The 11,011-nt window shown below is 38.9% G+C and overlaps 1 protein-coding gene across 2 annotated transcripts in view; it reads left to right on the top strand.

The window, feature by feature from the left end:
- The window catches only part of Cka (Connector of kinase to AP-1), a 57,446-nt gene that overhangs the window by 4,672 nt on the left and 41,763 nt on the right, over positions 1-11,011 (top strand). The window contains exons 2-7 of one of the 2 annotated variants that reach the window (XM_076186695.1): positions 577-735; positions 1,341-1,400; positions 1,866-1,986; positions 2,192-2,291; positions 8,656-8,741; positions 9,863-9,953. In XM_076186695.1, the coding sequence (XP_076042810.1) occupies positions 577-735; positions 1,341-1,400; positions 1,866-1,986; positions 2,192-2,291; positions 8,656-8,741; positions 9,863-9,953 (617 nt within the window). The remainder of the gene's footprint in view (positions 1-576; positions 736-1,340; positions 1,401-1,865; positions 1,987-2,191; positions 2,292-8,655; positions 8,742-9,862; positions 9,954-11,011) is intronic. The other variant, XM_076186694.1, reaches the window with a different exon arrangement.

Below are 11,011 nucleotides of genomic sequence, written 5' to 3'. Positions count from 1 at the left end.
ATAAATCTGTTTTACTCTCTCTACAAATCCACTTTTTTATTATTATTATTATTATTATTATTATTATTATTATTATTATTTTTTTTTTTTTTTTATACAAGATATTGGCCTCGGGGATAGAAGTGCTGGTTTCTGGTTGATGAAATACTAAAATGACTTTCCAGTTTCTTATTTGCCTATACCATGAGGTCTTTTAATGTGTGGGGTGCTTGGCAATGTGTGGATTAGATACTAGACTTGGTGAAGGCCCCATATACAAATACTTCACCATGGAAAAAAGTTCAGTAACAAATGAAAGGAAAGAGAGATTGGTGAAATGAGTGGGAGTGGGTACTTGCCTTTTGACTTTGCTCCCTCCTGTATAAGGGAGAAAAAGCTCTTCATATGTAGTTAGGTAGATAGAAAATAAAGTATACATGCAATTTTCTTTGTATATTTTCCATTTTTGTGTGCTTTTGTGTGATTTTTGGTTGTTCATATAACAAACAGTTTGGTTAACAAATAATGCTCCAGAATGGTTCATGTTTGTAAATATAGACCCCATTGTATTGATTACGTAAATGCTTTCTCTTGCAGGGCGAAATATCACAAATTAAAATATGGAACAGATTTGGTACAAGGGGATATGAATCCCCCAGTTGAGGAGTCAGGAGAAGAAGTTCGAATGGACACAGAGGCCATACTATCTACAAATACTAATGCATCGTGGAAACAGTCCAGACAGCTACTCAGGCAGTAAGTTTTTAGTTACTTTTGGTAGTCTGAGCCCCTCATCATGAGCTGACTGTCAGCCAGAACAGAGAGTGAGTCAGTCAATCTGTTGCCCCTGATTTCTCTTGCAGGAGGCTGATGTCACCCCAGTTAACTGGCCATGGTGAACAGTTTGATTTGTAAATCACTTTGAGAAGATTCTTTGTCATCTGGATAGTATGAGAGTAGGGCAATATAGAGATGTTTAGTGTTCAGTTCAGGCAGAACAAAATCTCTGAAATCATAGTTATAGCTTGAAATGCATTGACATTAGCTCCAACCATAGGGTGAATAAAATAATCTGGTGTTAACCAGAATGAAATCTGTAGACTTCATAACTAAGGGATTAACAACAATTAATTGTTAATGGTGCTTGTGACACATTAAAGAAGCAATTGTTTAAGAAGCAATGTAGTTGTGGAGAGGGAAGATTTTACTAATTTGGCATGTTATTAAGTAGTATTAGTTTGTAAATATACTAGGTTTAGAGTAACAGTTTGTTTAAAAACATGTTAATTTAATTTGTTTCCAATTGAAACAAAGGGTTGAGGTTGTATCTGGAACTAATAGATTCTGTGTCTTTCAAACAGGTATCTACAAGAGATAGGTTATACAGATACCATTATCGATCTACGTAGCAATAGAGTAAGGTGAGTTGAAGTAAGAATGACATTAAGGTTTAAGATCTTGAATTTGTATTCATAAGGATTTTCATATTTATACAACTGTGCTTGCTGGCCAAGTGGGTTAGAGGGTCACTGCTTGGGATGGAAGTTGAGGTGATGGCAGTTCAAACCCTGCTGTGAGCGAGTTGGACCAAGGACATGGTTCATTAAATTCCATGCTATAAAATCCTCTGTAAGGAGCATTGCCCTAACCTCCTGATAGGGAAAGTTTGTGATGGTAAACAGAATCAATCAACTCAATTGCTCACCCATTAGGGGTGCATATATCGATGGAAGCAAGGGGGGTGAAGGGTTTAGAAATTGGACAGCAGGGAAAGACTATGCTGTTCATCTTGCAGCACCAACACTAGCAGGTACCCATCATTAGTCCTATCTGCAAATATTATATAGAATTTTGATTGTACTCTGTTTCCTTGTTTTTCAAAACAGGTCCTTGTTAGGCATAAATCAGGATGACAATGAAGAGAACCATAATAGTTCCCCAGCAGTCAACGGCTCAGATACGGCAAAAAGACCATCCGACTCAAATAAATGGAGTATGCAGAAAAAAGTAAGAGATGTTGGTTCAATATATACAAGATAAATATATAAAGATGTCCAAGACAGTTGATAAAATTCAGTGTGTGGTGAAATATTTTTGTAATGGTAATTACATTGTCTTCAGATAATATAAGTGAGTGAGTATATACCTTGTTCTGTTGGGGTATGTTGTAACCTAACTGATTTTTTTTTTTTTTTTTTTTTTTTTTGAGCAGCCAGCAACCACGATAGAAGCCCACATTCGAGATGCAGAGAGATCAGTAATAGAAAACTTAGATTTTTTGCATCCTGATGGTAAATTTATGCGTCCAGACGGTTAGTTATACTTAGCTAATGAAATATTTGTGATTCAGTATTGTTGTGCTTGGTGTGATTGGATTGCTTTGCTATGAGGAAGTTCAGGTTTAGGATTAGCAGGTAAGTAGTCTGACCTTGCAGATTCTTGCTGATTGGCATCCATCAGTACTTGAATTTCCAAAGTGTCGACCTTAGCAAAATTAGATTTGACATGAAAATTGCTATAAATACAAAGTCCTGAGCATAATAAATATATACCAAAATGCATATCTGTAAATGTCACACACTGGCAGAAAGTCTTTTCAATGACATGAAGATATTTTTTGAGTAATTTTACCCACATAAAGACCTTATGTTTCTATTAATAATCTTTCATAGTATGTACATGTTTGAACATTGTACTTACATATGAAAAAGAATTTACAGAAGGCTTCCCCTCTAATGGAAGACTTTCTTAAGTTACATATATATATACCAATGGCTTTTTCCTCCTTACAAGGTGGTATACTAAAAAATAAATGTGGGTAAAAGTAAAGTGATGAGATGTACAAGGGGTGAAAGTGGCAGCAGACTGGAAGTGAGTATTAAGGGAGAGAGACTGGAGGAAGTGGATAGTTTTAGATACTTGGGTGCAAATGTGGCAGGAAAGGGAAGAGTGGAGATGGAGGTAGAATGTAGATTGAGAGAAGGAAGTAAATGCCTTGGTGGATTAAAAAGTGTAATGAGAAATAGACATTTAGGAATGGATGCTAAGATGAGGTTGTATGAAGGAGTGATTGTGCCGACAGCATTATATGGGGCAGAAACATGGAACATAAGAGTGGAAGAGAGAAGGAGTTTGAATATGTTTGAGATGAGGTGTCTGAGAAGTATGATAGGGGTTGCTAGGGTGGATAGAGTGAGAAATGAGGGTAAGGAGTAGAATGGGGATGGAAAGGGAGTAGGAAGATAGGGTTAATGAAAGAGTATTGGGATGGTTTGGACACATGGAAAGAATGAGTGAAGAAAGACTAGTAAAAGGTGTGGAAGGCAGATGTGGAAGGATGGGGTAAAAGGGCCTGTGGGAAAGAGAGGAAGGATAGGAAAAGACAGAGACAGGGGTGAATGGAGAATGGTTGTGTATGGATGATGTGATGCATGAGGTGGAATGGGTGGGGGGTGAGGGAGTATGTGTGAGAAAAATTTGACACAGTCCGAAGGGATTTCTCCCTGTCTTCTCCTTTTCTGCATGAGGGGACGGAGAGGTGGGTTGCTGATTTAATGAAGCAGCCTTGCTGTGGATGTGCTGTGTCTGGCGACACTGCTTCTGACCCAGGGCAGTGGACAAGATGCAGGGATGACCTGTCATCCAAGAGGTGCCAAGATATGAGGGAGGGTAGAGGGGAGTGGAGTGTGATAGGGATGGAATGTGTGGGAGTGGTTTTTATGCCATTGTTTTTTTGCTACCTCCCTTGTAAGGGGAAAAGAGCCTTTGGTATATGTATATACAAGGATGGTAGCCAAAAAACAAAGGCATAAAATCCACTCCCACCCATTCCATCCCCACATACTCCACTTCCATTCACTTCCCCTCCCTCATATCTTGGCTCCTCCTGGGTGATAGGTCATCCCTGCATATCTTGCCCACTGCCCTGGGTCAGAAACAGTGTAGCAAGACACAACACATCTACAGCAAGGCCGCTTCATTTAATCAGCAACTCCCCTCTCCATCCCCTTATGCAGAAAAAGAGAAGACGGGGAGAAGTCCCTTTGGACTGTGTCAAAATATCATTCAAACATACTCCTTCATGCCTCCATCCCCTGCCCACACCTTCCATGCATCACAGCATCATCCATACACAACCATTCTCCACTCACACCTATCTTCTATCTGCTCCCTTCCTCAACAGACATTCCCTTCTTTCCCAATGCCCCTTTTACCCCATCCATCCATCTCATCCTTGGTTGCCCCCTAATGTTCATTCCCTCCACCTCTGCCTTCCACACTTCTTTTACTAATCTTTCTTCACTCATTCTTCCGCTGTGTCCAAACCATCCCAATACTCTTTCATTAACCCTATCTCCCAACTCCCTTTCCACCCCTGTTCTCCTCCTCACCTCATTTCTCACTCTATCCACCCTAGTAACCCCTATCATACTTCTCAGGCACCTCATCTGAAACACATTCAAACTCCTCTCTTCTTTCTTATGTTCCATGATTTTGCCTTATACAGTGCTGTTGGCATGATCACCCTTTCATACAATCTCCTCTTAGCATCTATTCCTAAATGTCTATTTCTTATTACACATTTTAATCCCCTAAGGCATTTACTTGCTTCTTTCAATCTATATTCTACCTCCACCTACACTCTTCCCTTTCCTGCCACATTTGCACCCAAATATCTTAAAACTATCCACTTCCTCCAGTCTCTTTTTCTTAATACTCACTTCCAGTCCCTTGTACATCTTATGAACTTACTTTTACCCACATTTATCTTCAATTTCCTTCTTTTGCACACCTTCCTAAACTGTCACTAATTTCCTCAATCCCTCCTCTGATCTTACTATAAGTGCAGTGTAATCAGCAAACAAGAAGTGGCTTATCTCCCACTTTTCTCAATTTTCTTCAATCATATCTAATTCCCAACACTTACCCTTGCATTTACCTCTCGCACCACCCCATCCATGTATAAATTGAACAGCCAGGGCGACATAACACATCCCTGGTGAAGTCCCACCTTTACCTCAAACCACTCTCTCCATTTCTGGTTCTGACACAGGCTCTACTACTCTCATAAAAACTTATGACTGCTCTTGACAGCTTTCCTCCTATCGCATATGTCTGCAGTACCTCCCATAGTGCCTTCCTGATTACCCTGTCATAAGTCTTTTCTAAATCCATTAAGGCCCAAAACACATCCTTACCTTTTCCTAAAGCTTTCTCACATACGTCTTACCACAAAAATCTGATCTATGCAACCCCTACCTGTCCTAAACCCACACTGTTCCTCACCAATTACTCCCTTTGTTCCTCTTCTAATCCTCTCAATCAAAACCCTCCCATAACCTTCTCAACTACACTCAATAAACTGATCCCTCTTAAACTTCTACTCGCACTTGTCCCCTTTTCCCTTGTAAAGCAGAACTATACTAGCACGCCTGCAGTCCTCCAGCACTCTACCCTCTTTTAAACAAACATTAAACAACCTCACCAACCAGTCCATCACTGTACCTCCCTTTGTTAGACACTCCCCATGACACCTGCTCTCATCATTTTAACTGCTTTTGCATCATCTTTCCTTATTTCTCTTCCATTTCCCTCACTCATTGCAGTCATTTTCTTAGTGCTTCCCACTACACCTACCTTTCCTTCCTTATCCTCCTTCACATTTAGCATACATACATATACCATGGCTTTTTCCCCCCTTACAAGGGAGGTAGCCAAAAAAAAGGCATAAAACCATTCCCACCTATTCCATCCCTAAATACACTCCACCCCCCTCCACCCTCCCTCTTATCTTAGCACCTCCTGGATGACACATTTAGCAATTCCCTAAAATACTCTGCCCATCTTCCTCTTACTGCTTTCTCCTCCATTACATCTCTCCATTCGCACCTTTTACCTATTTTAACTACTTGATTCACCTCCTCTTCCTCTCTTAATTTCTTTCCAAAATGTCTTTTTATTCCTTTCAAAATTTTCTGTCATACTCTGACCCCATTTTACATCTGCTCTCCTCTTTGCCTCCATTATCTTATGTTTTACATCTCATCTCTTTTCTTTGTACCTCACATATGATTCTCTCGTCCTATTTTGTAACCAGTCTGAATGCTTGCTTCTTCTCTTTTACAATCTTCTTTACTTCCTCATCCCACCACTCGCTACCCTTCCTTCTATTTCCTCCCATCCTCCTTGTTCCACACAACTTTGCACACCTTGTGACTCCCTTGAACCATCCCCATTCCTCCTCCACTCCTAGTTCTACTCTATCCTTCACTCCCTCCCACTCCTCACTCAGCTTCTTGTACTTCATTTCTTTCTCATTTGAGCAGTTTCCTCTAATCACCTCCCTACATTCTGTCCTTTTCATCTTTCTCCATCTATCCTCCTCTCTTAATTTATCTTTCAAAAAATTATCTGATATTCCCCCACTCTCTCCCTTTAGATCATGTACATCCAAATCTCTTTCTGCTATTATCCTGGTTACCACTATGAAGTCCATTAATGCCCTATCAACCACCCTTCCATCCACCACCCTCTCCCATGTGTACTTTGCTTGACTTTCTTCCTAAACACTGTATTTGCTATCATCAGCTCTCTAGACACATCTCCACAATCAACTCTCCACTATGATTTTTATCTGGAACTCCACACTTACTATCCACTCAGTCTATTGGTTCATTTCCTACTCTAGCATTAAGGTCTCCCAGTACCACTATATTGACATTTCTCCCTAAACCCTCTATGCACTCATTTAAGGGGGGCCACCCCGGTGAATTTTTCACGAATATTTTTAAAATTTCACTTTTCACTTTTATCGGCTCAAGATGTCAGTCCTACCCGAAACTATCACTTGGTGAAGTTTTTTTCTGAAAAATATTTTTTCCCCCCCCTCAGATGCCATTTTTAAATGACCCGGGGTGTTGCGTCATAGCTTGACGCGTGCGCTAGAAAATGAGGTATCATTCAATGGTTATAACTATGTAGAACTATCATTAAAATAATTTTTTCTTTATATAAATTTCGACAAATGGCATCTCTTCCCCACATGCGTGTGGTAAATCCTAGCTACTCACGTCCAGTACATACGGAGACATTACAGATAACGCAATGCTGCGTTCCTGTAATATTTCTTTTATATTCGTCTTGCAAGATGACTTACAAACGTAAGCTTACGTTATCGAGGATATCCAACTTCAAGAAGAGTAAAGGGCATCAAGACTCTTCAGATCAAGTAGAAATTAGCGAAGAAATTAGCAGAGATGAAGGGGAGAGAGCGTGTTATCGCCTTCCGGCTTATCACCTCCTCCTCCGCCACCACTCCCACCCACGCCACAACAGCAGTCACCCCCCCTTTCTCTTCATTCTCCAAGTCAACAATATATACACAATCATATGTGAAAATTTCATGCCAATCAGATGAATACACATGGCAGGAAAAGGAAAAAACCGAAAAAAAACTTTAGAAGCCGATATCTCGAAATGTTGTTTTTTGAACTTCAAATAATTTCACAAAATCGGTAAAAACTCTGATCAACTTATGTTAGGTATCAATTTATACTTCAACAAAAATAGAATTTTTTGTTGGAATTAGATTTTTCAATTTGTCAAAAAGAAACGGGATTCAGGAGACCTAAAAAAAAAATTCGAAAAAAAAATTAAAAAAATTTTTCCTTCAAAGACAAAACAAAAAATTGAAAATCAAATCCAACAAAATGTAGATATATAAACAAAGTTTCTATGATAATTTTTTCAAAGCAATTAAGTGAAAAATGAATCTTGTGAAACAAAAAAAAGAAAAACACGTTTTTTTTTTGTAGCCACTACCATTCATTAAAATTTCATGAAATTTACAGAATAGCATTTCTTTATACCAACAAACAACATATTAAAATTTCAAAGCAATTGGATGAACCAGAAGCGAGATATGAGCCCAAGGAGTTTTCGGGGGTGGCCCCCCTTAAAGCTATCCAAAAAGCCTCCCTTTCCTCAACACACTTCTCACTTCCAGGTCCATATATAGTTACAAAAATCCACATCTTCCCAGTTTCACCCTCATCCATGTTAACCTTGAAGAAACCTCCTTCCACTCCACCTCATATTTACCTATCTCTTCACTTACTAGTATAGCCACCCCTTCTGTCCCTCATCCTCTTTTCACTCCTGACACCCTCTCGACTACACTCCCAAACTCAAAGTCACCCCTCCCTTTCAACTTAGTTTCACTCAGTGCCAACACATCTATCTTTCTTCTCACAAACATACTGCCTATCTCTTCCCTTTTACTCTCATCTGTACCACATCCACGCACATTAAAAAACCGTAGGGTTCTGGTTGGAAAACTCCCAGACCCTCTTATGCCTTTGCCTTTTTTTTTTTTTTAGAAATGTCCCCTTTGGATTTAGAAGTCGGGACTAAGAAAAAACAAATTATAGAAACATGGATTTGCAGGGCCAGTCATTAGTAATGTGAGAGACCTCACAGGGCTATAAGAGCTTTAGAGGCTGTGAATTGTACTGCATATAGAGTGCTAGAAAAAAGATAATTGTGCTTCTGTGTATCATGCTTATTATGCTTTGATTTTGTGTATATACAAACATGTTCTTTGCAGAGATAATATAGAAAAATTGAAACTTGTCAGGAATTCCAAGTTGACATGTCATGTTAATTGTTTGATTTCAGTTATGGAACTTGTGGAAGATGACGATGAAGAGGAAGAAGATGAAGAAGATGAAGTTCATAAAATGAAAAGTGGGAAAGTAACAAAGGTATGTATCCAGGGTCAATATTTTTTTTCTAATTTGCTGGTTTCATGCTCATGTTGCATGGATAGCACTGTGTAACATGATTTTTTAAGAGATGAAACTTGAGAAAATCATACTGCATATGAACTTGAGCATTTGCTATCATGATATAGGGTTTTGTGCTATTATTATGAAGGATGTCATGAAATGTTTGCAATTGACAATGTAGGTAGTGCCTTGAATGTTTCCAGAAAAGGGAACAAGAACTTTTTGATTGAAGAATATTACTAATATAGTTAGGCTAGTTATTTTACATGGTAGATTAAACTCCTTAAGTAATAATAAATAGTGATGCATTCAAATATTTAATGTACAAAATATATGGTTGGTTATCAGTTTGTGTAATACCAAGAATTTTTTTGTTTCTGCATTGATACAGAAATGGCTTGCAAATCAAACTTTATATAACATCACATAAAAAAATAGATACTGTACTAGTGCTCTTAGGACATTGAGTGTCACAAACTGAATTATATACACCTACACAAGGCAGCTGTCCCCTTCATAAGTTGGCTAAGGAGTATGTGGGGATGGAATGGGTGGGAGTGGATTTGCCTTTGTTTTTTTGGCTACCTCCCTTGTAAGGGGCAAAGAGCCTTTGGTATATATATGTATGTGCCAGGAGGTGCCAAGATAAGAGGGAGAGAAGATGGTGTAGGGGAGTGGAGTGTGGTAGGGATGGAATGGGTTGGAGTGGTTTTAAAGCTTGATTTTTGGCTACCTCCCTTATAAGGGTGAAAAAAGCCTTTGGTATATGTATGTATGTATAAGTGGGATGGCCTAATCAAAGCACACACCCAGTGCAAACACATGAAAATTCATTGAATGCACCCTCTATCTCAGCACCTCATGGGTTAAAACTCATCCCTGTCACCTGCTGCACTGCTTGGGTTGAAGGCAATGCAACAAGACATAGCACTTCCACAGAAATGTTGGACACCTAGAGCTGGCTTAATCTCCACTGCTTCACCCATTCTTTTCATATGCCCAGGATATCTCAGCACTGTTTGATTGACCCTAGCTGATAATATCATTGATTGTTAACATTGACATAATGAATTATTTTTGTAATTATTCATTTACAGAACATAGTTGATGATGATGTTGATGGTGAAACAGTAGATGCAATAGACCATGAATTTCGCTTCCTTCAGCCAGAGATGGAAGATAATTCTGGTAAGTGTTCTCATATACCACAGCCTATATCTTTAAGCTTTTTATATGTAGGATATATGTATATATATATTTTTTCTTTCATTTGCATCAGGAGCTTCATATCACAAGACTGAATAGTCCTGTGATGTTTGTATTAGTTTGGCTTAGGAAAGTGTCATGTGGATTCATGTACAGCTGCCATAGGCTGGCTGGATTGAAATGCTGTATTTCTAGATTTAACTGTTGCTCTCTGTAGAAAAGAGAGCCATAGGAAAGTTGTACTGATGTTCACTGATAATGAAAATTAATTGTTGCCCCACAATGGCTGGCAGTGGTCCTTAGGCCCTCCCATAAATCTTGCTCTGAAGAAACTTTGGGCTGGTGTGTGTTATATTGGTTTTTATTGGGACTATTTTTATCTCATTAGCTGAAAATGGTAGATCGAGGTGAGGAGTCACTGGTTGCCAGTTCTCCATATGTGAAAATGTATGAAAAATATAGTTGAAGTTGATAGAGGTCTTGAGCCTAGTCTGGAGACCAACTGCCAATAGTTTGGGGATGCATCTCTAAATGGAGTAAGAAAAACAAGTAAATGTCAGGGTTGAGTGAAAAATGTAATGAGAAATAGGTACTGGGATGAATGCAAAGGGAAGACTGAATATGAGAGTGATTGAGCACACAGTGTTCTTTGGAACAGCAACTTAGAACATGAAGGACATTTAAAACGAGCTGAAACATGTTTGAAAAAAAAAGTTTAGGAAGTATGTTGAGGGGTTGCAAGAATAGACACAGTGGAATGTGGAGATAAAACAGAAAATCAAGATGAAAAGAGCTGATAGACAAGAGTTTATCAAATAATACTGAGATGGTTTGGGTAAATGGGAAGAATGGGTGAAGAAATACTAGCAAAAAGATTGGGAAGTAGAAGTTGATGAAGTGGACTTTAGCGGATGACCAAGAATGAGGTGGATGGATGAAGAGGAGGAGGCATTAGATGCAAGAGGAATGTCTAGTCAAGTAAGGGAAAGAGAGGGAAAAAGGTAGGTGGGAATGGAGAGTGGTTGTAAATCGATAAAAAG

The sequence above is a fragment of the Oratosquilla oratoria genome, chromosome 6 (genome assembly GCF_046742065.1).
Source record: "Oratosquilla oratoria isolate Oo_2021 chromosome 6, ASM4674206v1, whole genome shotgun sequence".
In the NCBI taxonomy this organism is placed as follows: Eukaryota; Metazoa; Arthropoda; class Malacostraca; order Stomatopoda; family Squillidae; genus Oratosquilla; species Oratosquilla oratoria.
The sequence above is the reverse complement of the archived record's forward strand: the minus strand, read 5'-3'. Positions and strand labels throughout refer to the sequence as shown.